This window comes from Micropterus dolomieu, linkage group LG10 (genome assembly GCF_021292245.1).
Source record: "Micropterus dolomieu isolate WLL.071019.BEF.003 ecotype Adirondacks linkage group LG10, ASM2129224v1, whole genome shotgun sequence".
NCBI lineage: Eukaryota > Metazoa > Chordata > Actinopteri > Centrarchiformes > Centrarchidae > Micropterus > Micropterus dolomieu.
This window is the reverse complement of record NC_060159.1, coordinates 16,497,473-16,525,127: the sequence shown is the minus strand read 5'-3', so window position 1 is coordinate 16,525,127 and position 27,655 is coordinate 16,497,473. Positions and strand designations below refer to the sequence as shown.

Genomic DNA, 27,655 nt, shown 5'->3' with positions numbered 1-27,655 from the left:
TGATTATGCATTGACACAAAGACCAGTAGTCAATAGCTGTGTCAAGGGCCATTAGTTGGATTTAGACTTCATTTGATACTGACTTGTAAAAGCTTAAGTCACACAGTAGTGTTTGCTATAAATGTGCTGAAAATGAAAGTGTTGTGATATTGTATAAATTGTAAGACATACAGATTTTTTCCAAAGGTATCATTTGTCCCCTTGAACTGTGCTATTTTGGTAGCTTTGTGTATTTTAAATTCCTTAAATTTCACACTTTAAACACTTAAAAAAAGATATTGGTTGTTATCTTTTGTTGTATTCAGTATTTTCTCAGAAAAGCATCTTCCACTCTGTGGCTCCTCCAAAAATTGTATACAGGGCAAAATGCAAAAAGCAAAATTATTTATCCGTCTCCTCATTAAGCCCCCCTCGTCTTCCCCTTCCATATATTTAATTTCACTGCCATCTCATTAATGTTCAAGGACACTTGTTCCCAAGGTCCCGGTGCTTTCTGAAATACACAGTCAGGTATTCTCTCAAAAAAAAAACCAAAATAAATAAAATAGAATAAAATAAATGGGTCCATGTTTAAATTTCTTATTTGTTATCGGGCATTACAAATGGTACTACAACAAAAAATGTAGTTAATGTACAGTTCTGGCTGTGCAGAATACATAATAATAATGATGATGTGTCTGTGATGCAGTTTTCATGTCCTCCCTCTGTTAGTAGATAATGTAACTTATGAACAAGGGTGTCAAGATAATTCAGTCTGAGAACTGATGCTGAATAAAAAACACACTTGATGTGGATAATTGGGGCTGACATTGTACAAGATAGTTTGCAGCAGACTAAGCAGGTTTCCATCAGTGGCAAATCTGATTCAAAGACACATTGTGAGAGCAAACTGTGAACTTTCTGTTAAGCCAAGACCACGGAGTTATTAGATGCTGAATTGAACTGTCCGCATTTTTTATTGTAATCATTATCATGTATGTATCATAGACAAAACAGGGTTTTTAGGGAATGCTTACTGATCACAAGTTTCAAGTAAATCTTGCAAGCTAAATTCAACATATGGACAATGAGTAGTGTTGTTAAGAAGGTTATTCAGTGTCAGGTATGAGATGAAAGCCGATGTTTTGATATGAAGTTGCGATAATGAGTCATGCAGAACTAAATCTTCTGCAAATAGCAATTACTGCAGACTTCCTTTTTTAGCTCACATGTTAACCACACAGAATTGAGTGTCTCCTGTTAAGGTCATAAGCCAGGGGCATCGGCATTGTTACTGGAAAGAAGAACATGGCTGGAGCTTCAAGCAGTAAACAGGGATGTGTGCATACAGACACAGGTTTTGTTATATTATATTATCAACAGCAGCTGGAGGTCTGGGGTGGTTGCAGTGGGAAGTCGCTCTCTACTCAAGCAATAATAGACTGATGATGAAAGCTAGATGGCATCCCATCGAGTGGAGATCTGTGTGTGTGTGTGTGTGTGTGTGTGTGTGTGGGGCTGTGTGTGGCTGTGTGTTGTAGTTGCCCTGGAAACCCCTGCAGCTCCTGCTGCCTTATAAGGGTCCTTATAATTGGGTCCTCCTTTCATATTATTCACTTTGGTTTCTCCACACCATGACCTCCAAGTCTTCTCCACATCTCGCCATGCAGGTGTCAGCCTACCTGATGGGTTCAAAGCCTTTCAAACACACTGCCAGCCTGGTCTGGGTGACTGGGGCAGCCCTGTGAAGGACATATAAATCAGTGATATTGTGTTTGAATGTTAATCTCAAAGTCATGGAAACTATGCTAGTAGGATTTCCTCATCCTAGAGCATAACTGCTTCAATTTCGGTACACCAATACAGAAAGCTGTCTTTTTTTTGAAGGTCATTTAGGATAACGTAATGCTGATAACACTTTATCAGCACCCATGCTGAGTTGTATTTCTGGTCTCTCTTTCACCCAGACACTCCAGTCTGAGCTCCAACATGGTCACAGTTTCCTGAAATCACTAAGAGAGCGCGCCGAGCAGGCAGCAGGCTTCCTGAACGAGGCTGGAGCTGAGAGTTTAGGAGGGGAGGTAGAGGCTCGTCTTTCCCAGCTGGAGGAACTTGCAGGTGGGCTGAGGCAGGAGCACAGCTTTCTACAGCGGGCATTACTGCTGGCTAGGGAGTTCCAGGACCGGTATAAGGCTCAGGCCCAGTGGCTGGTAGAGACTAGGGCTTTGCTCAGCACCCCGGTGGAACCCAAGGCTGAACTGTACCAACGGAGAGCACTGCTGGCTAAGTATAAGGTATAGCAGCAACTATGTAATTTCTCTGTCTTTTCTATGTGACTCTAATGTATTTAAATGTAAATCATATAGTAAATAGAGAAATGATCTAATACAACAGTAGTAACAACACATAAGGTACTCAACTGTACTAAGGATGGTCTTTCCTCTATATTAGAGGACACTAAAGCCACACAATGTCTGTCTGTGTCCCCAGGCTCTGTTGCAGATGGTTCAGTCCCATGATGGATCCATCAGGTCAGTGTTGGAGAAGGGAGACGCTCTGCTGGCCTCTGTCCACTACCCATCCATCAGAGAGAAAATGAACAGACTGAAAAAGGACTACACTGAACTCTGTAATACTACCATGGTAAGAACCTGTGCTCAGATAATAGTAGTTGGTATACATGTACAGAGAGGAACATGCTCTTTCTTTGCAGGTGACCTAGCAAATGAACTTAGGCAAATGATCCCATAACAATTTCACTTATTGCTTACATGTAACATCAGTAATACAGATAAAGACGGTTTAGGAAGGCTAATAGATAAAGAGCATGCAACTCTGTCAGGAAGGCTGTTGTAATGGAGTGTCGAATAGCCTGTTTGTAATCAGTATAATCTGCCTGTGTGTGTGCTCACATTTTATGAATTACGTGGTCCAGGCACATGTGGAGAATCTAGAAGGCCAGGTGAAGGAACAGGAAGCTTACCACAACGAGCTTCAGGAAGTAGAGCGCTGGCTGCTCCAGATGTCCAGCAGGATGGTGACTCCTGATCCCACTGTGGGTGGCAGCCTGGAGGCCGCCACTCAACAGCTGGCCAGGCACAAGGTAACCAATCACATTACTTGATGTTTTGCTCTTGTTGCCTTGATTAGAGAGCAGAAGTGCCTACTTTGATCCCTAAGGAAATTCTTAATATTAAGCTGAACTAACAGATTTAAAGTGCTATCCTGTTGTTGTCGTTATTATATTAAACACCTATTACATTTAGTAAAAGTTACTTTTAGGACGTTTAGGATGTATGTATTTTTCCGTAACTGCATATTGTAGCAGAATTGCTGAACATTTCTCTTCAGCTGTTAGCATTCTACGGTGTCTGTTTTGCTCAAGAAACATTCCTAAATCACCAAACCTGGGGAGCTTAAATCATATAATATGGTTTTAAGTTATTAATCATCATTAGTATGAGTTCTGACTTAAAAAATGTTATTAAATGCACTAGCAAGTAGTCAATGTGATTTTGTCATTTAAGAGTTACATACGTTTCACACACAGTACCTGATGTCTGAAGTTTTAGCTTAGTTATTTCAGTTTTACATGACTGTACAAAATTACAACAACACGAGTAAAATTACTTATTTAACACAAGTCTGCTTTAATCCAAATTCTTTGGATAAAACAATGGTATATTAATAAAGAATAGATAAAAAAACTTTATTAATTAATTAAATTTTGTTTCAGCAAAAAGGTTTTCTCTAAGTAGTTTAAGTCCAAATCCATAACAGATTTTCTAATTGCTAACTCACTAATAATCCCTAATAATCTGTAATACTTACTCCACTGGAGGCTCTTTTGAACATTATCCTACTTGTTACTTTGTCCACAGGCTATCATGGAGGAAATCGTGGGCTTTGAGGATCGCTTGGCAGGCCTTAAGGAGCAAGGAGCCCACCTGGTACAAGGCTGCAGTGACCGTGTGCAGAGCAGGCTGAAACAGCAGGTCCAGGCTCACCAGCAAGGCACCAGAGACAGCTACTCTGCCATCTGTAGCACAGCGCAGAGAGTGAGTGAATGGGAAGCTGAGAAAGACGTGTATTCTGTGTTTGAAGTAGTGAAATGCTTCTTACACATTTATTTAAGACATATTGGTGGATTACATGCATGCACATTTGCACATGTATCCATGGATGTGACCACACATGCATGCACAGACACACGCACTCTACATATCACTGCTGTTAATATTCCAACAGCCTAGACATCCACTTAATCCTAACCCATTCTGACACTTAAACCCGTCTCTCAAGACAGCCCTTTGCTGCCAGTGTAGAGGGCACGACCAATTAAGGCTGCCAAAGTGGAGCTCAACGACATCCATACTCAGACAGACCCCACCAGCCAAAATCACTAACTCAATCTCCCCATATTAATCTCTGCATATCCCCTGTCAACTCCACTTTTTCATGCCTGAGCCAAAAATGGTCACACGCCACTATTCAGTAGATCTGGCGAGCCCTCTAATCCAGCCCCACTCTGTCATTTTGGCAGCCTCTACTCTGTCATCATAGCTCACCTCCCAAGACACCACCTCCACCAGCACTCACACATCCAATCTGGCATTGTGTGATCCAGCCACACTTTACCACTACGCTGCTGGCTTCTCTACAACTGCGCCTCCAGTGTTACGATGGCTGCCAACTGTGTCCCAGCACAACACAGCTCTAATATCCCGCCTGCCACTTGCCACCATGCCAACCTTCTAGCCTTTGCCAAATACACTGGGCGGTTTGCCAATACATGCCCCCCATCCTTCCCACTTTTGGGCTCTCATATTAACACTGTCAATCAGACCTTGCTGTTGCGCTCTCCCCTGGAGGGCATGGACGCCTCCACATTCAACACCTGTCAGATACAACACTGCGTTACTGCCTACTTGTTCGGGTTTTAACATTTAATGTATATTCGTGTTTGGCGATGCTATACTGCCTTTAAAGCTATGCAGTCTAGCAGCCTCTAGCTACAGCAATTAAGGTTTCGTTCACTTTGTATTTGTGTTATTGTATGTGTGTATTGTGCTGTTAGTAGAAAACAGTTTGTTCTCACTTTAATTTCTTTCTTGAATTAATATGTAGAAGTGTTAAGACTACACATTTAATAAAGCCCAATATTAGGGCTACACGATTAATCTAATCGTAATTACAATCACAATCACAATGTCACCCTGTGCGATTATATAACAGCAAAAAGGTGTCATTTAATTAAACAAAAAAAGTGTGCTGTGTGTGTGAGTTAGTGTGTTAGTACTTAGCATTAACAAGTTAGAGACCACTGTCGAGCATTTTTCTTGCACAAGGATTTAATAAATAAAAAAAACCTACAGAAATGAAACAGCTGGAAATGGATTCAACTAGTGGTAAAATTATAATTAACATAGTAATGAATATATTAACAGTATGCAATTAACTGAACATAATACATTTCAGGGCTCAACGTTAAACTTTTTTGCAACTGACCCCACTGGGCCAGTGGGTTTGTGGTTTCTTAGTGGCCCGAAGACAATTTTTACTGTCCCTCCTTCCAAAAGTGTTTAATCATTTATTAAATACATACTGGGTATAAAAAAACTAAACAAAAATGTAATCACAGTTAAAATTATAAAAAATTAAAAGGTTAACAAAAAAATTTACTTTTAAAACAAAACATACTAACAGACTCAAACATGATGTGCTCTTCTGCTGACAGCCATTTATGAAAAATGTACACAGAGCAGCGGACATGAGTGGCCTCTATCCTGATGAACAGGTTGCCATGGTAGCAACCTGTCAATCACAAGGTAGTCCCGTCCAAAAGCATACGCTGCATTATCGTCTATTTTCCCCTAAATAGGACCATAATATACTAAATTAACATAACGCTGTGTTGAAGAAGACTTGAAACTAGCGACTGAGACCATAAACTCATTTAAAAGTGTTTACTGAGGTAATAAATCAGCTGAGAAGTAGCAACATTTTACCATTATTTCTAATGGAACTCGCCCCCTGCTGGCCGTTAGAGATAATGCAGCTTTAAGTTCCATCTGCATGGTTTCACTTTCGACCCAGAGGTTGCTGCATGATTGAGATTAGAGAAATAACATTTGACAACCTCTCGTCACATAACTACAACTCTGGATTAGACATTGGTGCGCGCCAAGAGCTGCAAAACAACTGCAGGATGTTGAGTTTCATTTTTTTTTTTAAATACTAATGTTTTTGCACTGGCCCACTAGTTCAACTGTCCCGACGTTACGTTTTACTGACCCCGGGCCGTCGGGCCACCGTCGAGCCCTTAGTGTTATGATATTATACTGATACACTCAGTCATGCTAGATCCTCATCCAGGCAGTGGATAGAGCGTCTGCAGTGGACAGATGTAGATTTAGCCAGAGCTAGGATGCCATTGTGCCAATATGTGCTCCCTTTAGCCACCTCCTCCTGAGCTCAACATGCTCCCCTTGTTCTGTTTTACATCTGTTTTACTAAAGTTATTGTTATAAATCTTGTTCGGTCAGCATGGCGTGGGTTGTGTTAGTGCTGCTGGTGTATTGTGTATCTGTCCCTGGTTCAAAATCTAAAAGTCCCACAAGCTGCAATGCACCAATCACAGTGGAGTTTTCTGTGAGCTGTGTACAATGTGGCAAAATCTGTATTTTGTATGTAATTTTTATTTCTTCTTATGTTTGTTTAACTTTCAACATTAACGTTCAAGTTGAGAAATAAATACACATTTCTAAATGTCAGTATCCTTTTTTGCATTTTCCTTGATAATCAAGCAAGTAGACTCAAAGTAAAGTAACATTTGTTCCATAATATCACAAACCCAAAAAATCACAGTATTGTCCACAATAATTGCAATATGACCTTTTCTCCAAATCGTGCAGCCCTACACAATATTGAAAGGAGTTTCAATCAAATTTTTCTAAGTGTTCAATCCAGACATGTAGCACTGAAATGTATCTGTCCATGTCTTTCAGGTGTATCAAAGTCTGGACCATGAGTTACAGAGACATGTGAGCCTCCAGGACACACTGCAGCAGTGCCAGACCTGGTTGACATCTGCTTCAGAGGAACCACAGCCTCCTGCGCATCCTCCTCTCAGTCTGGAAGAGGCGCTACTGCAGGTCAGTAAGCCACTACCTTTTCCTTAACAAAGAGTTTGGTATTTTGCAAGGACCTAATGATCATCATAATGGGTTAGATGCTTGCCTCGATTAAATCATTGCTCAATATTAAAGGGAACACATGCTCCTTCCTGAAATTATGAACAGATTTCTGAGTTAATAGTAGTGATATATACATTGCTGCCATACAGCAATCTCACAGATAATTTGCTTTATTTTTGTGTTTTGGATAGGAACCAAAATGTGGGCATGTGTACATGTAGTTTTGCAGATTGTCAATAAAATCATAGGACCATTAACAGACACTTTGTTTGGCAGGTGAAGCAGGAACGGGCTCTCCAGGAACAGGCCAGTACTTACCTCCAGCTTGTGTGCTCAGCATGTGACCTGTCCGTGCTGAGGGTCAGGGAGACCGCAGCAGCTATCCAGCAGGTCAAACTGCAGGTCAGTTAGCTTTAACACGCCTTTAAAAAAAAATAGACCATTTCAGGGTGAGTGTTTGCAGCTGTAATAGTCAACTGTTCAGGTTTTAAAATGTAATATTTTGTTTGACAAATTGCTTGACTATGAATTGATTCCATTGTGTTTTTGTGTCTAGATTGAGGAGCGTATGTTGCTTTGTGAGGAGGTAGCAGACAGCTGGAGGGACACTGAGGAGCAGAAGGCAGATCTGGAGGTCCAGCTGAGAGAGACAGAGCAGCAACTTCAGAACCTCATCAGGAGACCTGCAGAGCTGGAGCCCAAGATTGCACAGAACCAGCTGGACAAGGCTCAGGTCTGTGTATGGTTTATATGCTGATGATAAATGGTTTTTGTTTTATACCTTCAGTTATCAACAACACTGTGTTATTGTAAAATTAAATTGTAGATATCTTCAGTGTGAATGTGAATATCCACTATTGTTCTTGCAGGAATTCCTTCAGCACATTAAGGAGAGACAGTCTGAGGTAACTCATTTGAATGAAGCTACTGGTAGGTTGACAGATGGACAGATCTCTCCTGCCCTGGAGGAGATAAGGAGACTGAGGAGAAGCTGGATGGATCTGGGCCAGCGAGCAGAAGAACTGGAGGCCCTGCGGGGGGAAGACATGCAGCGAAGTGGGGAGTACCAGGAGATTGTTGTTGCAGTGGAGGAACTTTTCCACCAAGTATCCAGGGAATGGGATTACCTCGCCAGGTATCAAACTCTTGTGTCAACACTGTAGTGTTTCACTATTCTGTGTAGATTTTTAAACATACTGTACATCAATGATTAAGTGAATGGATTTATTTGACAAGACTGTATATACCATATTTACTGTATAAACACACACTTCCTCTTGTGTTACAAACATTGCTTTTTCTTTATCTCAGCAAAGATAATTACTGTATATCTTTATTACTGTACTACAGTATTGACCAGATGTCCCTCAATCCATGCCTGTGTGTACCTAGGGCTGACACAGAGAGTACCAGTGAGCATCTAGAGGCTCTGAGGAAGCTTTCCAGTGACCTAGAGGAGCAGAGAGCAACTCTAGAAGACCTCCGAGACCAGAGACAAGCTATCCTGCCTCGACTTAGCCTGCTAGACAAGGAACTGGTTAAGCAACAGGTGGAGCTCCATTCTTGTAGTTCTTCTGCTTCTTAAGGTGGTTGGAAACTTATAATAATGTGTATAAGTACTTGGTCTAGTTGTATTCAGTATTGTGCCTTTCCTTAGGTGGGTCATCTGGAGCAGCGCTGGGCCCAGCTTGAAACCCTGATTCAACAGAAGATCCAGGACTCCGCACAGACCTTAGAGGATCTTGCCCGGGTTGAAAGCCAACTGAGGGATGCCCGGGAGTGGGTGGAGGAGCAGCGGCCTGCTCTTACTTCTGCGCTGAAAACCAGCCCGCCCCCCGATCTGGCTCAGAGTTTCCTGTTTGACCACCTGAGTGTGTGTGTAGAACTGGAGGCCCGTCAGCAGCTGCTGGGTCAGGCAGTGAGCGAGGCCCAGGCTGTGGCTTCCAGACTGGGGCTGAGTGAGAAGAGATACCTACAGGAGCTTGTTGAACAAGCCCAGACTGAGGTGGAGGCTCTGGGCGCTCGGGTGGCCCAAAGGAGGAAGTACCTCAGTAAGGTAAACAGCTGAATTTTTTTTATTGGATTAAAATTTTAATTATGTCCTAAAGGACCTAACTTTCTAATTAGACTTTGTGTTGCCAGAAAAAATATGATACATCTTTTTCAAGCTGTTAATGTTAAACTCTTCCCTTTCTAGGCCTTTACAGAGAGAACACAGTTCCTTCAAGGCCTGGGGAGAGCTCTGTCTTGGGTACAGCAACAGGAGAGACAGGCTTTAATAGATGACCACATAGCGCTTCTCCCTGAGGACCTAGCCAAACAGGTTGCTGCTTGTCAGGGCGTCCAAAGTGGTTTACGAGCATACCAGAGAGAGCTGGCATCTCTCTGGATACAAGGGCGAGAGCTAGAAAGAGATGCCACTGACAAAGAGAGAGCAGAAACCCTGGCCAGACTTGAGAAGCTACAGGCAGTGTTTGAAAGTGCCCTCCACAGGACCACCCAGCGTCTCGCAGACTTAGAGAAAGCCTTGACCTCCAGGAAGTACTTCCAGGTTGACCTGGATAAGACTTGCCACTGGTTGAGACGAGCAGATGCCATCACCTTCCCTGAAATAAATTTAAGCAACATTGACGATAGCTCGGAATTGCAACCACAGCTGTCTAACTTTCAGAATGTCCTAGAACAAGCTTCAGAGTACGAGAACCTTCTTCTTATCGTCCAAAGAATAGGCCAGGAGATCCTCCCTACTCTGAATGAGATTGATCATTGCTACCTAGATGAGAGGCTCAATGCCCTGCCTCAGCAGTACAATGCCATCCTAGCTCTAGCCAAAGAGAAAAAGGACAGAGTGCAACAAATAATCTTGGAGCGAAAAGAATACAGCACTTTCTTTGATATTACTCTTAATGCACTGGAGGAGCTTCAGGAGCAGTTTGACAATCTGGAGAAGCAGACTATCAGTATTAGAGTTGAAGGACTTGTTTGTCTAATTAGTGAACACAGAAATATTCATGAAAGTTTATGTCGTATTAGCCCCGCTGTGAGAGAACTGCATGGCAAAAATGAGGGGTTTCTCAGTAGGGGTCAGCAATACAGAGCTGAAGAGACACAGCAGCTGATCAGCCTCCACAACACACTGAAAAGGATAAATGATGAGAAAATTAAGCACTTAGATGATTGCTATAAAACCCTAGTTGAACACAACAGAGTGTCCACCAAGTTGGAATCAGAGTTTAAGTCTGTGAAAGAGAAGCTAGTCGAACTTAAGTCAGACCCAGAACTTTGTGCCATGGATAAAATCACAAGTCTCTATTCGCTGCTTGAAAGTCTGGATTGTGTGAGCTCTCAGGCTAAAGAATGTATTCAACAAACTAAAGGCCTCTGTCTGAAGTTTGATCCTGCTGCCTTTCAGGAAACTACACTGCAGCTTCAATCATTGCAGTCTTTACGGTTTGAAGTAAAAGGTTTTGTTGAAGAAAGTGAAACGAAGGTCACAAAGAATGAAGATTTCACAAAAGAGACTGAGAAAATGTTGGAAAGGTTGAAGACTATCAAGGACAAATTAAATGAGCCATTGACCCTTTCAGCGGTCAAAATTGAGAGGGTATATGAGGAAATGCGCAAACTGAAGATCGTGGAAGAGGAAGTGAAGAGTAGATTTAGGATAGGAGATGCATTGGGTAGCAGAGAAAAGCAAAGGTATTGTAGTAGAAAAGAAACTGTTCCTGCCCATATAGAAGAGAAACTTCATGAGCTGGCAAAGCTGGGAGCTGAAGTTCAACGAGGAATTAGCAAAAAAGAGGTAAGTGTATGTTATTCAGAAATTGCAATCATAGGGACTTTTTCTATCCCATCATGCGAAGCTTGAATCTATTGAATATTATTAATTCTCCTGTTCACCCATAATGTTAATATTAATAGGCTTAGGGAAGATGGAACATTTCAAAGACAGTTCAAGGGATTCCATGAAGTTTGAATATGTTCTTATGTTATAATTAATTTATAACTATTGTGGGGAATTAATGTATTTAAATACCTTATCCCAAAGATTCCATTATGTTGCATAATTAGTAAATCTGTAATGGAATAGAGTAGCAGAGCCTTTTCTCACTCCATTCCCCACTGTTGACCTTTGACAGTTTGATATGTGATGATAACTTGTACTGTACATACTACTATAGAGAAAACTAAAGGTTGGAAGTAAAGCTCCTGAACTGGAACTATTTATACATCTGCAGATATACTGTACGTTAATATTTGTTGCTGGCAGGACCATGCTTGTAATGATTTAGTCACGAATTTGGCATGTATTTCTAACTTCATTTGTGGAAAGAAATTCATGTAGAAAGAAGCAAAAACTGAAGTTAATGAAATCACCTTCTGCATATTCTAGCTGGCTGTGGATCAAGCTCTTTCCCTGGTCCAGAGGCACCACTTATCTCTGCAGTCCATGCAGACATGGCTGGACTCTGCTGCAGCTGTGCTCCAGAGGGCCAGCTCGGGGGTGGAGCTTGAGAACCAGGCAGATTGTGTGCAGGAGCTGAAAGAAATTCGAGCCCAGGAAAAGAATTTCACAGCTGGCTTAGAGGAGCTAAGGACTTTGGATCCTCTGCTGGAGGACTTGATGGAAGCAGGAGTGATGAGTGAACTCAGAGAAAAAGTTGAGGCTATGCAGCTGAGAAACACAGAAGTCAAACAGCAACTGGATGCTTACAGAGAGGCGCTTCAGAGGTGTGTATTAATGTTAATGTAAAGCCAAGTAACATATGTATACACAGCTGGCATGTGCAGTCCATATGATGCATATTTTAATAATAAATCTTGTAAAATTTTCTCAGTTGTACAGCTCTATGGGACTCCTTCCAACATGAGAAAGAGACACTAGTTGAACAGATGAATGATGCAGAGAGCAAAATGGCCATGTTCACTACAGCTAAAGCTGTCAGTATCCAGCAGGCAGAGGAAAAGTGTCAGAGATACAAGGTGGGACACTGTCTTACACTCACAAAACTGAGATCCTGTAGAAAATGGGTATTCGATGTTCAGAGAAATCATCTAATTTGCATGTGCTGTGTCCCATGTGGCTATTATAGTAAATTTCAATATTTGTTCTTGTCATGGTAGCAGATGCTCATAAATATTTCAATAGTGGAGGATTCATGCATTATTCCTTGTTCACTATTTGTCTGCAGAGTTGTTTCTTTAAGAGAAGAATTGATGTTTCCAATAGTATACATTTTTCAGAAGACTGCATTGATTGTAATGACTTGTGTGTATCTGCTGTAATCTTTTGGCTATAGTCTCTGGTGGCTCACATTGACCTCCTAGAATTGCCTCTGAACGCTTTGAAAGAGAATGCAACACAGTTAGAGCAGATCGTCTCTGAGTCCAGCAAAGCAGTCACCAGCCACTCTGTGTCGTCCCTGTGGCAACGGTGGACCAGGCTCCGCAGTGTGGCCCGAGCCCAGGAGAGGGCACTTGAGGACACTGCAAGGGAGTGGAGGAACTTCACTGACAAGGTAAGAGAAGATACTGCACATTTGTTGCTCATATAGTACATGATTCCCTGTATGAGTGTGTGCTCTGCATGATCAAGGGCAGTACTGTATATGTGGTGAGTTTATACTGACATGACGCAGCCGACAAACACACAAGTCTAAAAAAATGTTCTTGCTTCTACAGAATTAGGTCAAACGCAGCAACAACTAAATACCAGTTGGTGTGCTGTGATGTAACTCCAGGCTTCAGGCCAGTTGTTTCTTCCTGCCAAAACACACTGTGTCATGAAGTGTTTTCCCGCCTTTCGACCTATTTTAAGCATGAACACTGTCAGCTCCCAAGACTTCCCACAAAGCACTGCTCCTAAAAGGGAAATTAGGTCACACTGTAAACAATGGTGGTCACTTCCTCATATGTGGCATATTTCCTGTTGTCCACTGTATTTCCATGGCCCCTTTGTTCTACTGGACATGATGCCATGCTCTGCACTTGAATCTCTAGACTCTTGTTTCTGCCGTTGACAGGGAATATTGTATATTGTAGATATATTGTGAGAAACACTATTAGTGAAATGAAGAAATGTCACAGGTGAGGTCTCACATATTAGTTAAAGTATCCAGTATTTCACATGAAAAAGCCAAATTAGAGACAAGTCATGAAAACAAAAATATAGTAGATTATTTCCTTTTTTTTATTCTTATCCCTTAAATCATCTTGTAGACCTTTTTAAATGTATGTGTCCCAGCCCCGGTGGTTGGAACCAGTGCTCTTAAATGCCCACCATTAAGCTAAGAAGTGACAGTTCTTTGACTTTGATAGAATTTGTTCTTTCAAATTGGCTCTCTGGTCCATAGAAACAAAGGGTCAGTGAACACAACATTGTCGATATCTGGCATAGATGTCTTTCAGGAACATAATGATATTCAAATGACACCTTTCAATCAAATGGAGAGTCTGGAGCCCTGTAGATTTTCTTGTAAACAAAATTTATTGTGTGTGTTTTGTGTCATGTGTCTTCGCCCATGTATGTGCACTATATAAACAAAACAGGGACCCTGTGACATCATAGTGCTACAAGTGGTCAAAAGCTTCATCAGTAAATCTGCTGCGTCACCTGAACCTGAATCTTTGAAAATACACTTCCCTCAGATGGAGAAGGTGCGCTCTGTGTCCCAAGACCTCCACAGCCGTGTCCCAGACAGCACAGTTGAGAAGGCTGCCACCAGGGCGGCGCTTCAGAGCCTCCTGGAGTACCATGACTCATTCAGCTTTGAGGTGGAGAGAGAGCAGTCCATCCTGGCCCTGTTGAGGCAACATACTTGCAGCCTCAGAGGAGAGGAGGAGGAGGCAATGGAGAAAAAGACAGAGAATGGACATGAGGAGACACCTTGCCTACAAGAAATCAGAAGCATGCAGGAGCAATATGACAGGTGAGTGTCTCAGTGCTGTGGCTGCTCCTGCAAACCAAAAACATGATTAAGCTATGACTTTGGATTAACTAAAAATGTATATTAGTATCTTCTAAATAATAAATTCAATCTTACTCACCCAATGTCAGCTGGGATTGATGCCAGCCACCCCTCAACCCTGCACGGATAAGCTTTTTAGATAATGGATGCAAACTCACTACATGAAGACTTGCTTTATATATACACAAAACATTAGCTGTTGCACGAATAGTATAAAGTTTTGTGGAATGACATTTGGAGAAGAACATCTTTTTATCTTTTTATTTTTTGCAAGTAACATAATTTTGTAAGAACATTTTAAGTGATCTTTGCCACTATGCCTTGTATAGCCTCGTGTTGCAGGTACGAGCCAGCAGGGCTCAGGTACACCAGGAATTGAGGGAGAGAGAGGAGGTTGAGAAAGAGCTGGGCTTGGTCAAAGGCTGGATCCAAGATACTCGTGGCTTACTTCTGAGTCCCACTGCTGACCTAGATTCACTGCTTCAAGAGTTAGAGGTAGGTATACACACACACTTACACACTCACACACACACACTTTACACATGGGAACAAACCACCATGCCCTTCTCTTGGCTTTTTTCAACAGTTTCATATCACAACAGAAATATGTTTGGTTGTTTTTTTCTGTGTTGTAGACTGCACATGGTGAGGTCATCAGCAGGCGTCAGAGTGTGGAGCGCATGACAGAGCTGCAGCAGTCCAAGTACCAGGACCTCCAGGCTGGTCTGCCCTCTGAGCTCAGCATGCAGCTGGCTGAGGTGGCACTAGCTCTTGGCTCCGCTGAAGACCAGGTGACCCCTCTAAGCTGCCGATGATTAAATGTCAAATGTTTGTTTAGTAGATTTGTAATCAGATAGCAAACTTTGACTGTTGCTGGTGTTTGTTGTATTAAGGACTCTGTTGCATGTGCAGTGACAACACTTTCAAACTATTTTCTTGAATGTAAATGTTCTGTATACATTATGTCCCAGCGTAAAGCTGGCTTGTATGAGTTCTTCTGTGTAGTCTGGTTTATGACTTTACTCCCTTCTGCAGGGCTCTTTGTGTGTCCAAATAACTATTTAGCTTTGTTAAAAGACTAACATGGAAATGTGTGTATTTCTGTCATCTGCTTTAGGTCCAGGCGAGGGAAAGGGAGGTACAGCAGACTAGAGATGTGAAAGAGGACTTCAGCTCCAGACTCCAGGACATCGAGGCGAAGCTGAAGACCATTGCTCTGAAATTGGAAGACAAGGGTGCCGACCTGGAGGAGGCAAAAGAACAGACCAAAGTAATCAACCTGACAGATTGACTAATTAACAGGCAATTAACCCCTGTTAAATTGGCTATTCATTTTGCAGATGTTGAGGTTAATGAGTGTGTGAGAGTTGGAATGGCATAAACTGAATTCTGCCTTCAAGAGTGACCCACTTCTGAGAGGAGTAATCCAGATGGGAGTCTGAGCCCCTTCCCTCCTGTTCTCCTTCTTGTCGCCCCAACCATTTTTCTTTTCTCACTCTTCTGCCCATCTGTAGACCCACAAAGCCTGGAGTGTGTGTAGTCAATGGAACATTTTGTAATTTTCTGAACTATTCTGCCTATTAGCACCTCTAAAGTTCACTAATCAATCACTGCTCTCCTGTAAAACCTTGTTGTCTTTATACTTTGATTTTGTTAAAATTAAAGAAAAAAGTTATAACAAGATATAACATCCAATTTAGAGGCATTCATAGGTGGACTTTGTTAGCTTTAGACAAAGCTGTAACTGTTTGTCTATGTTTCCAGTCTTTATGCTAAGCTAACCTGCCACTGTAGATTCATAGTGCTATTTGTTGACAAACATGAGAGTGGTATCAATCTTCTTATCTAACTCTTGGAAAGAAAGTTAACTATTCAATTTTAATTGAATCCTCTCCTCTCTTACAGACTCTTTGTGAAGAGTGTGAATGCTGTGGGCGCTCTCTGACAGAGTTGAGAGTATCGGTGCAGGAGTTTGGGGAGCAGAACCCTCTGCTGTGTAAGCAGCTGGGCGATGCTGTGGCTAAACTTACAGAGGTGCAGCGCCACACCACACAGCAGGTCCAGGACAGAGCCAACAGACTGAAGAAGGTGAGACATCCATTCAGTTCACTATGTCATGTAGACCTGCCTAAACAGTTTCCAGTCTGTGTGACAACGCATGGTTTCATTCATTTCCGTCTGCATTGAATCTTCTGTCTTTTTGGTCCTGATCTTTCTCCTATGAGCAGGCAGAGAGACAGGTGGAGGAATATCAGAGTATGAAAGCGTTCATTTTGAGCTGGACAGAAAAGGCAGAGGCTCTGGTCACTGGTAGTATCATCTGGAGCACTGCGTCCCAGCTGCAGGAGCAAATTCGAGCACACCAGGTGAGTCTTAATGAGTCACAGCAGGAATTCAAGATTTCTGAAAACTGCTACAAAAAATGGGTTTTGATACATTTTATATTTATTTATCCACAAAAATAAATGCTAATATTTCCTGTATTAACCTACTTGACAAATTTACAGCTAATTATATTCACACACTTGTTTAATTTCTCAGTGACATGTCACGTACTGTACAGTGTGTTGGCCGGCCTTAATTAGTATAATTGCGGCATAAGAGGCCCCTCTCTTTGACTTGTAATTTATGTTCCTATGCTGACAGGCATTGTTGCGGGAGTGTCGGGGTCTCCATGGTGACTTGGAGGCCATGGGGGAGAGGGAGCAGCAGCTGGGGGAGGTGTTGCAGACGGAGAGGTGGATTCAGCAGGTGAAACACCTCAGCAGACGTGCAGAGGAGCTGCAGCAAATTGCCAAGACTCGCCTCCAGAGTCTGCAAGATGCAGCGAAGGTAAACAACATTCCCTTTGTGGCAAGCATTACAAGAATCAGATATCAATAATGCTACTCCTCTAAATTGTTTGGGCCCCTCGGATCAAATTATCTTCATTAAGAAATGTAGCTAATTTAATTTCATTCATCCAAACATTTCGGTGCATAACAAGATGTGCACGTCCCTTTGGAGTGAGTCAAATTTAGTACTAGTACTAGAGCTACAACCCAACAGTGCCCCCTATGGTCATTCAGCAAGTATTACACTGTCATAGTGGAACGCACTGCTTCAGCGTGTGCAGCAGTAATCTGTTCTGCTATACAGCTGGTACCCAGATGACAGTCTGTTGCTCATTGTTGCTAATAACGCTGTGTGTTTAGAAATTTATTTGCAGTTCCTCCTGTGAATTTGGATTTTTTAGGGGATTTCCTTTTACATGAAATACATCTAGGTCAATTAGAAATGAAGAGTTTTGTTTTAAAGAGATACCTGCCTGTTGAACTGAAAAAAACACTTGTGTGATTAAATATGTATTACTGCAAGCAGGTCCACATCATCAATAATAGTTTTTGGAAATCAATTTCACCCCTTGTGTATAGAGGCTACATTATATGTTTATGATGCATACAGTATGAGCTGCTCCGACTCTCGTATGGGCTTTACTCATTTGTCTGTGTCTCTTCTCAGGACATGTTGTGTTTGGAGGCGGAGGTGAAGAACCTCCATGCCGCTGTAGACCAGATTCAGGTCACACTTGCCTCCCCAGACCTCAACAGGCTCAGCCTCAGAGAGCAGCTCACACAGAGACAGGTGAGCACGCTTTGTTTATAATCAGCATTTACACATGATTCAAGTATTAGAGATTAAAAAAGAGAGAATACTGTACATACACACAGTGCATGCGGTACAATTGCAAAATCACCTCCACAATCAATCTGCATCTGTCTACATGCAAATTTAAAAGCATTATTGCTATCAAACACCTGACAGTTCCTCCTTAACTGTCTAACATCCACTTTCATTCCTTCATAAGCGTCTGCTGGTGGAAATGGAGGGCTTCAAGCAGCAGGTGGCAGCAGTACAGCAGTGTCAGAGCGCCCTCCGGCTACCAGAGGAGGTAGTGGCCAGCCTATCTATCTGTCGCACGGCTCAGACTCTACAGCAAGAGGCCAGCCAACTGCAGCATACCACAATCCAGCAGTGCAACATCCTGCAGGTAGAGGGCAGTCCTGGTATTGCAAATAGTGTTACTGTTGTGTGTCAGCTGCTTTTTTATACAGTCTATGGTCAGCTGTCACACAATAGATGAAATTTTCTAACAAATAACAGCGCTCACAGCTTTTATCCTGTTAATATATTACATGATTGATTAATGTGATAAAAGCCTTACACCATAGAGAAGCGTTTGACTGTTTGATATAGTTCTACATTGACTTATCACTTGCTGGAATAGCTCTGAATTGTCCTAACAGGCCTTCTCCGGAATGTCTGTGTTGTCTTTGAGTCCCCATCAGACCAGTATAATCTTCCAGTCGTCCGGCTGATTTTGCTTTTAAGCTCACTGTAGTGAAGATTAGCCTTTAGACGAAGAAGCAGGTGACTTTCTGAGGCTGTCTCGAAGACAAACACCTAGAACATCACCAGTTTAACCAAACTACGATCCACTACGATCTGAAAAATTAATCGGTTCGTTTGATCTGGCTCAGGGTCATATTTGAGATTATCTGCTTAAATACATATTCATTTCTTAAACACAATAACCACAATGTTATAAATATTATGTTTACACAAACATATATCATAATTTATGGTTGTTTTAGAAAATATTCACATTTAACCTTGCTGTTGTGTGTTTCCTCTTTCCCAGGAGGCTGTGGTGCAGTATGAGCAGTATGAACAGGAAGTGAAAAACCTCCAGAGATTAATAGAAGAGGCTCACCGCATCATTCAAGACCGGCCCGTGTCCACCAATAACATACAGGAACTTCAGGCTCAAATACACCACCATGAGGTGAGACACACACTTTGTCTCTCATATATTTATTAAAATATAAGTATGTGAACACTCAAAGATTACAGCCATATGTGATTTCTGAACATATCGTTCCAAAACTATGGGCATCAATTAGCAGCCTTCAATCTTCTGAGAAGGCTTTTTCAATAAGATTTATTTTGGAATCTGCCCACATTGGATAAGACACGTGCCCTTGGTGTGTAACCCAGGTTCGATTCCCACTGTGACATTCACCAATGTGTCCCTGAGCAAGACACTTAACCCCTAGTTGCTCCAGAGGCGTGCAACCTCTGACATATACAGCAATTGTAAGTTGCTTTGAATAAAAATAAGGCGGGCTTGCAGTCAATGTTGCAGTTCATCCCAAATGTGTTGGGTGGGATTGAGGTCAGGTCTTTGTGAACGCCAGTCAAGTTCCTCTACACACAACTCATTTCTTTATGGATCTAGCATTGTACATTTGTCATGTTGAAACAGGAAATTGCCTTCCCTAAACTGTTGCCACAAAGTTGGAAGCACACTATTTTAAATATCATTGTATGCTGTAGCATGAAGATTTTCTTTAATGGAAGCTTGAAGGGCCTAGCCTGAATCATGAAAAACAGCCCCAGCTTTGGGGGGATTGACTGTAGAGTAGCAATAGAATGATAGTGTTTTTTGTTTGGTTTTTAAACATTCTAGTTGTCACATTTGGCATTTAAGAAAATCAATATGCTGATGTCTAAAATAGCTATTCTTAATGAGGCCAACTTCTTCAACACCAAAGAGCCAAGAGCAACAGAGACAAGGGGGGTCTGGCATTATTTATTTCCTGTACTTTGTAACAGTATAAAACTACATAAAAAGAGAAGTTGAGACAGCAGGAAATATACTGTACTTTGTATCCTAGAGTAGTTGTGGCCAACCGTTAGCCGTTACTGTAACATATTCTGTAAAAGTACTATAAACCATCCGAATGCATACTGCTGATTAAATCCCTCTTTAACATATTAAAGGGGGATTTATCAGAGCAGTGCCAACAGATACAGCAATTCTGGGAGGATATTGTGTTGTGCCTGTACAAGTTCAACAAACACACATTCTTCCTTTATCTGATGGTAAATGTAACTATGCATAGAGTTGTCTTTGATACAGTGTAGATGCTGAGGTGGTTTTCACCTGTGTTACCTAAGCCCAGTGCTTTCAGTTGCAGTCTTTGCTGAGTAAGGTTGTTTGATCTCCCAATGCCGAGAGTGAGATTGAGAAGCGGGGGGGGGGCAGACTGAGAGAGGCAAACACCTGCAGAGAGACAGATCACATTTTTACTTTCCCTGCATGGTTCGGGCAGATTTTATCTACTTCCACAACTTGACTGGGAATATATGAACCCAGGTGTTTGTAGACATTTTCTTGTTACTGCAATCTCTCCGGTGCTACAGAGTTTGGCATGATTTGAGTTTGATCTCTAAGCTGAGCAGATAACTGTAACTCCACTGGCCCAGTTAGTCACATGACCTGATTATCAGTGCATTGACCATCTGTGGGACAGAGGTAGTAGATGGAGGGAGAGGAGGAGGGAAGGAGGAGCCGGGCCCGGGCTGCCGGCTCATACCATTGCAGTAATTTGACACCATCTATGTCATTCTTCCTCCCTAAACACTCCCTCTCTCCTTACGAAGCGCTATTGTTGAAAGGAATCTGCCCCGAGGATTGGTGGAGGAGAGCAGTGGCAGGCAGAGGGAGGGGGTTGCAGGCAGTGAGATCACTTCCTGTTGTTCCTTGCCATTTGTGTTTGCCTACCAGAAGGAGTGTCTGAGGGATTTTGAACTATTTCTGCGAGGGTCTCTCTCTCTCAACCAAACATCCTGTCTGTTGGCTTCACCGCTGCTTTGAGTCACCCGCCTCTGTGCTGCTCTGATTGGCTCAGAGATATAGAAGAGAGAGAGAATCAGAAAAAACAAGAGAGAGAGAGTGAGGCAGTGCTATTCTCTTTCTATGCGTACACATTGTGAAGCCTAAAGAGACTGGGGAGAGAAGAGAATGCGTCCGCTCCACTTACTCCTCTTGTACCGGCAACACATTCAACGCTGAAACAACTCAACTATCCACTTTTTCCAGGATCCTATTTAACCAGGAACTATTGATCTTCGATTGTGGGCTGAACCACACTCTCCTGACCCTGGGGGTGGTGGTGTTTTCTGTCTGGGGGGGATGTTTTGACAGGAGCTGGCCCAGAAGATCCGTGGCTACCAGGAGCAGATTGCCTCGCTCCACTCCAAGTGTAAGATGCTGACAGTGAAGGCCAAACACGCCACCATGCTGCTGACGGTCAGCGAGGTGGAGGGCCTTTCAGACGGCATGGATGAGCTTAGTGATGAGGAGCTGCCCAGTGCCGTGGCAACCGCCGCCACTGCCACCAAGCAACATCCAGCCCACCCCTCAGTCGTCATGGTGAGTGGCCAAAGCCCTTTTTGGACATATACACAATCCCCCAAGGAGTCATGTACATACTGCATACTGCATGGCTGGGCCACAACTGTTTGTGTGTTTGCATGTATAGACTCTATCCCTTCTTCTTTTCTCTCTGTCCTGTGAACCTCAGGGGTCCTTTTGGGGTTTCTAGAGGTTGTTTACAGTTCATTACACAGTAATGTAATTACCTTAAAGTTATCCCAAATTAGAGGATGTCTGAGGATGACAGATTACAGGGCTAACTCTTAAGTCCCCTTATTTTCCCAGTAACAGTGTACAAAGTTATTTCTGTGCAATTCTGTTCCAAGTTAACAATATAACAGTTCTCCATGTCATGTCATGGGATAACATTTAATCTTAAATTGGGCTGCAGGGCCTTGTGTGCATGTATTCAGTGGCCTATTAGAGGTAAATATAACAGCACTCCTGGTTCACAATAAGCCTTTTCTCGCTATAATAATCCTGTTCCTCCATTCTATTTCTTTCTGCACCTCATTTTTGTTATGCACAGAAATAACCCAAGCTTTTTTTCCTCATCTTCCCTACACCTTAAGTGTTACTATTCTGGCTGCCTCCTTATGCGTATTACTGCGCCGATAGCCGATAATGTGCTGTGTCACTTCACTTTGCTTCATATTAGCCTGAATCTGTCTGCCTGCTACTACAGTTTGCTTCCTTGGCTTGATCATTCATTCTTGTTATGTGTTTGCACGTAAGAAACCGACCTCTTCCTATGCGTCTTTCTTTCTGATTCAGATTTTTTCGCTTCCTTGCTCTGTTACTGCTGTTTGTGGTGTGTTTGGTTTCAGCAGGCCAGGAAACAGGATATTACTGCATGTGTATGTTGGTGTGTGAGCACAGCATTATAGGTTTGTGTGTATGGCAGGTTGCTAGGACTGCTGATATCTTTGATTCGCCATTGTTTAACAAGCACTGTGTCATTGTTACCACAGTGCTGTGACAGTACTGCTCAAGTTCTTACTAATCTCACTATGTAGAACCACTGAGTTTCCCACACATACCGGCATGTTGATGCTTGACGTTGCGTTGCATTGCATCATAAAGCCGGGGAAAAAGTCCTCCGAATATAACAGCGTCCCGAGTCAGTTGGCCAAGTTCTGCATTAACTGCCAAAAAGCAGCCCAGTAGGGCTTGGCTCACATTTCAGCTCTGCCTCTCTACTGAAGCATGCAGGCACACAAGACAACTGTGCTACTTCTAGGACAGCTGCTGTTGGTGCTGCTGTATTCACAAGTCCAGTATCTGTTAACTATGTTTGATCTTCCTGGATTTCCCAGGACTTCTTCTTCTTACTGTTAATATAGTGTTTTTTCACTTTGAACACAGTCTTTAAGTGTGCTTATGCATCAGACTGTATGGGTGGTTCTTTTCTAGTTCTCTTAGTTAGAAATATTCCTAGTAAATCATAGCTTAAATATGTAAGAAAACATTAAAACGTGTCTGTGATGATGGGGATTACTTTTGTATGCCACTTACAAGGGAAATGTGTCTGTGATGGAAAGGAAATGACTGTGGTTCTGAAACTGCAACTCCACAGTATGTATGAGTATGTGTGTGGTGTGAGCAGTGTGTGTACTTACTGTATGTGTGATTTTCAACTTCCTGGTAATGGCCATTCCTTTCCCCTGATGTATCCCATAAAAAATCCTAGTGGCTCATTCATTGCCAGTGGAATCCAGAGTTTGTCCATTTGCTAGCACAGAGCAATGCTACAGTAAATTATGTCTCTTAAATGCTATGTTATGGCAAAAGCGTTGCAGTGTTTGATGTCAGTAGCAGTAATGTGATATAACTGGTCTCTTCTCAGTGGTATTTGATTACTCACAGTCTAATTAATCAGCAATATGCTTACTGCAATCTCCCTATCCTGCACTCCCCCATTAATTTTTTCTTCCTCTCTCTCTTCATTTTCACATCTCCTCACTCCTTTGATCTGGGCGTTTTCTGTTTGGTCCCCCTCCCGTTTCCTCCAACTGCTTCTTTTGATGTGTGTGTCTGATGTGCGGTGTGTATGTGTGGTCAGATGACAGCCGGCCGCTGCCACACACTCCTCTCCCCTGTGACGGAGGAGTCAGGGGAGGAGGGCACCAACAGCGAGGTCTCCTCTCCCCCTGCCTGCCGTTCCCCCTCCCCGGGGGCTAACGCTGATGCTCCTCTTAACCAGGTACTGCAAACCCCACCCTGGTTATCTCCACAGCCCTCCAGCATTACCTGACCTACCCAGCTCCATACTACCACCGTCTGTTCCACATTTTATACCTCGAATTCTAAGTCTAACATCATAAGAAACCACCACCTTAACCTGTGCAGCAAAAATCCATCTTAATGAGTCACCAACTAAATATTTTGTCTTAACATCTTCTGTTTAAAACATCTGAAAACTAGTTTGACACTGGAAAGACATTTCAGATGAAAGATGTTTTTATACCCAGTAACACTGCCGAATTCTAGTGTTTGGGAATTTTGTGGGAGTTTTGAATTTGTTTAAATTAATTAAGATGTTAAGACTGACTATTGGGTCACTAATGTGACTAAATCACTTGTTAAGATGGACATATTAACTCTGCACCCCATCCCACCTGATTGCCACCACCACACAATCATCACCAAACTCCCCCCTCACCTCCACTATCAACACCATGGATGTTTGAAACAGCTGGAGAGTTGCTGTGCTGCCCCCGCTTTCCCTGTTTATCAGAATTATGTTTGCACATTTACTTTGCTAAAGAAATATGTTTGCCACTTGCTTTTTCGCTGAGATAAGAATGAGAACTAATTATGTAAACATAGCTAAGTTAGTATAAAGTACCTTTGTTGTGTAATCTATGACTTAGAATGATGCAGTAGTGAAACAGCAGCACTTTGTTGTTCTGCGAGAAACAACAAATGTCATAGTTTTAGTCATAGGGTTTTGTTATAGCTATTGTGGTTAAATGTAAATACAGTATTACTGTCTTGTGATGTGTGAGTGGGCCTGTCTGTCTGAAGGAAAGTATCATGGGAGAGAGTTCAAACTAATCTTATGGGCCCTCAGCCAGATGCTGCTGCAGAGAAAATATCCCACAACGAACAAAACAGACCTAACTCACAGGTCATTGATAGAGCTTATTACTCTTACATTTTGATCCATACACTTTCTGTGGAAGTATGTGAGCTTGTGGGTGGCCTGATTTACCATAACCATTAACCCATAACATACTGAGTTTAGTTGCCTTTTCAGTTTAAACTCCAAGCGAAATGTGTGGCACATTTTCAAAAAGGGAAACAGATTAATGACATTTTCATTTTAAGTGTCAATATTAGTTTGTATCTTATAAACTATAGAGTCATGCAAGTATGTTCAGTACACATTGTACAACAGATGTGGCCATATTTCTCCCAAATGTGGCAATTCATATTCATTGTTGATTGTATGTGTGAGGACATAAGGACATGCCAGAACCAGCACAACGTCTACAGTGAACGTCCGAAAAGCTGTAAGGAAGCATATATTGTACATCGCTCTCACACACTATTGAAACACGCATTCACTGTGTTGTTGCGCCACAGGGTCGAGGTGTGCTAAGCCGAGCACCCCTCCAGGAGCTGTACGACCCTTCTATGGAGACCAGTACTGCTAACCTGGATGACCTGCAGAGATCCTGGGAAACACTGAAGAATGTGGTAGGTCACATCATCAGCTACAACAAATTTAATGAATTCACATATAAATACACCACTAAGGTTTGTTTCCATATGCCACAGCTAGAATTATTCCTGCAACAAATGTAGTGGTTTCTGTTCAAGTAGAAAACAGCTGTACAGATAGATTTTAACTTGAGAACTATGAGCATAATTCACAGTTGAATAAGGATCAAGTTTTAGGATTTGGAACACTACTGGATTGTTATGACAAAATCAGGGAGCTTGTATCTTTAGTAAGACTACACTAATGCCAACATTTCGGATGGAAACTTGATCTGATATTTAACCACATCTGCTACCACAAATCATATAGTTACAGGTACAGTGGACATTCCCCTCAATCAATCTCTGCAGCTGCCATCTCAATTATGCCATAATTCGTTTCCTTTGTTCCACTCCTTCTCTCCTTCCACAGATCAGTGAGAAGCAGAAGAGTCTGTACGAGGCTCTGGAGCGGCAGCAGCATTATCAGGAGTCCCTCCAGTCCATTTCCACTAAGATGGAGTCTATCGAGGGATCTCTCAATGAGGGCCTGGAGCCTAACAAGAGCCCCGAGAGCCAGATGGCTGCACACCAGGTGAGAGAGAGGGGGGACAGAGAGGTCTGGAGGTACTGGAGAAGTTGCGTTTGTGTGTGTGATAGAGAAAGAGTGGAGTGCAGATAATAACATAAACCCCTTGATGCCGATTGTCGCAAATTCGCATCATACCTCTTCCTTGCAGACTGCAAGCCAAGATAGCACATGGATTCCCCCAATGCCTGTTGGTGCATATTCGATACGTACCTAGGAACCTTTTGCAAGCACTAGTTTCTCGTTTGTGCCTGTTGTCGCTAATTTGCATCATACCGAATTTATATCTTTTCTATGTTCTATAGACAAATTAACAATCTTCACTGAATTTAACATCAGCTTGAAAGCAAATGAAAACACAAATCTTTTTTTTTTTTTTATTGTAAAAAAATTCAGGCGTTAAGGGGTTAAAAGTAGTAGTATTCATGTAGTGTAAATTGAAAGGCAGACAGAAGACATCTCCTGGGGAAAAAGCAGAGCTGACAAAAGCAAAGCCTGCTCCAAGAAAACAGAATGATTCAGGGGCTTAATATTGCACTAGCCCGTGCAATAGTTGCACAGATTGCATGGTACTTCTCTCCGTTGCTATGCCAACTTCGCAGCGATTGCCAATACCGTTACTTTTTGTAATGTTCCTGTCAGCCAATTTGGACAAACCCCTTTTTTAATGCTGTTTCCTGCCATCTTATCAGTCTCTTCTTACTCCTCCTTCAACATTTTCATCTTCTTCAAATCTCTCTTTTTTCCCGACCATTTTCTTTATTTCACCTTTTTGTCTGGCTGCCTAGGCTCTGATGGATGAGATCCTGATGCTGCAGGATGAGATTGGGGACTTACAGACGTGCTTCTCTGAGGAGCTGGCAGACAGTGACAGCGATGGAGAGCCCGGTGACCAACTGGCTCTCCAGTCTACTCTCACTGTGCTGGGAGAGAGGATGGCCACCATTCGGATGAAGGCTTCGGGGAAAAGGCAGCTGCTGGAGGTGAAGCTGATATTCATTTACATTTTGCAAATTTGCATACTTTCATTCTTACTCTCCACAATTCTTTACACTGAGAATTGTCTCACCTGTGAAATCTAACATGTCTGTCACATTGACCACTACAGGAGAGACTAAGTGAACAGCTAGAAGAGCAGCGACAGGAGCAGGCGCTGCAGCGTTACAACAGCGAGGCAGAGGAACTTGACCACTGGTTGCTCAGCACTCGTGCCACTCTAAGCTCTGCCCTTCAACCCCAAAACGAAGACATGGACATGGAAGAGCAGCTCATCGACTGTCAGGTGAGACTGAAATTTCAACTATCATCAAAGGCTGAAGTGACAGATTGACGGAGTGCTGAAAGATTTTGAATTTGGGTTTTTAAGATTCCCATTAATGACAATCTTGCCCATGGTAGATGACTTACACAGTCCAGAAAAAGTAAACTGAAAATTAAAAATACATCAAAAGTAAGAATAAAAGTAATGATTTACTGTACATTCATTCAGTACATACACATGCATCCATGTATATACACTCTATATATAAATACATAAACATACCCTGTAATCATACATACACTGATGTAGACATATAAAAAAGTTAAGTGAATACTTGATTGGATAAGAAACTCTTTTCTCGTTTCCCATAATTCGATCCACGTCCTGCCAGTCGTCAAGGAAAATGTTTGAATTCCTACCACTGCCCTGGGAGCAGTATGAAAGTTTGTATGCTACTGTTTTATTAAAGGGAGTATTTGACTGCTTCACCGGTCCAGAAATAGTGCCTGTCCTTGGTTTCATTCCCATGGTATTATATTATTGTTACTATTTTACTCACACATAAACTCTTAAGTTCATCCCCAAAAACTAGCATTTTAACAGAATCTACACTGAATATGGGACTATTTCAAAACCCTCATTGTACCATAGAATGACACTTTTTTTAGTGTTAGGACATTGGAATTGGGGTCTGAC

At 42.2% G+C, this 27,655-nt stretch overlaps 2 protein-coding genes across 3 annotated transcripts in view; one reads left to right on the top strand and one right to left on the bottom strand.

The window, feature by feature from the left end:
- mthfd1l (methylenetetrahydrofolate dehydrogenase (NADP+ dependent) 1 like) overlaps nucleotides 1-27,655 on the bottom strand; it is a 200,997-nt gene that overhangs the window by 41,624 nt on the left and 131,718 nt on the right. The window lies entirely within an intron of this gene.
- syne1a (spectrin repeat containing, nuclear envelope 1a) overlaps nucleotides 1-27,655 on the top strand; it is a 166,855-nt gene that overhangs the window by 102,929 nt on the left and 36,271 nt on the right. The window contains exons 68-97 of the mRNA XM_046061634.1: nucleotides 1,947-2,273; nucleotides 2,470-2,622; nucleotides 2,915-3,082; nucleotides 3,861-4,037; nucleotides 6,987-7,133; nucleotides 7,452-7,577; nucleotides 7,732-7,908; nucleotides 8,045-8,310; nucleotides 8,568-8,724; nucleotides 8,833-9,231; nucleotides 9,373-10,977; nucleotides 11,569-11,906; nucleotides 12,014-12,158; nucleotides 12,476-12,694; nucleotides 13,824-14,104; nucleotides 14,473-14,638; nucleotides 14,779-14,934; nucleotides 15,261-15,413; nucleotides 16,049-16,231; nucleotides 16,372-16,509; nucleotides 16,790-16,975; nucleotides 17,645-17,767; nucleotides 17,991-18,173; nucleotides 18,825-18,968; nucleotides 21,174-21,401; nucleotides 23,467-23,607; nucleotides 24,993-25,106; nucleotides 25,543-25,704; nucleotides 26,487-26,681; nucleotides 26,807-26,980. Of these exons, the coding sequence (XP_045917590.1) occupies nucleotides 1,947-2,273; nucleotides 2,470-2,622; nucleotides 2,915-3,082; nucleotides 3,861-4,037; nucleotides 6,987-7,133; nucleotides 7,452-7,577; nucleotides 7,732-7,908; nucleotides 8,045-8,310; nucleotides 8,568-8,724; nucleotides 8,833-9,231; nucleotides 9,373-10,977; nucleotides 11,569-11,906; nucleotides 12,014-12,158; nucleotides 12,476-12,694; nucleotides 13,824-14,104; nucleotides 14,473-14,638; nucleotides 14,779-14,934; nucleotides 15,261-15,413; nucleotides 16,049-16,231; nucleotides 16,372-16,509; nucleotides 16,790-16,975; nucleotides 17,645-17,767; nucleotides 17,991-18,173; nucleotides 18,825-18,968; nucleotides 21,174-21,401; nucleotides 23,467-23,607; nucleotides 24,993-25,106; nucleotides 25,543-25,704; nucleotides 26,487-26,681; nucleotides 26,807-26,980 (7,131 nt within the window). The remainder of the gene's footprint in view (nucleotides 1-1,946; nucleotides 2,274-2,469; nucleotides 2,623-2,914; nucleotides 3,083-3,860; nucleotides 4,038-6,986; nucleotides 7,134-7,451; nucleotides 7,578-7,731; nucleotides 7,909-8,044; nucleotides 8,311-8,567; nucleotides 8,725-8,832; nucleotides 9,232-9,372; nucleotides 10,978-11,568; nucleotides 11,907-12,013; nucleotides 12,159-12,475; nucleotides 12,695-13,823; nucleotides 14,105-14,472; nucleotides 14,639-14,778; nucleotides 14,935-15,260; nucleotides 15,414-16,048; nucleotides 16,232-16,371; nucleotides 16,510-16,789; nucleotides 16,976-17,644; nucleotides 17,768-17,990; nucleotides 18,174-18,824; nucleotides 18,969-21,173; nucleotides 21,402-23,466; nucleotides 23,608-24,992; nucleotides 25,107-25,542; nucleotides 25,705-26,486; nucleotides 26,682-26,806; nucleotides 26,981-27,655) is intronic.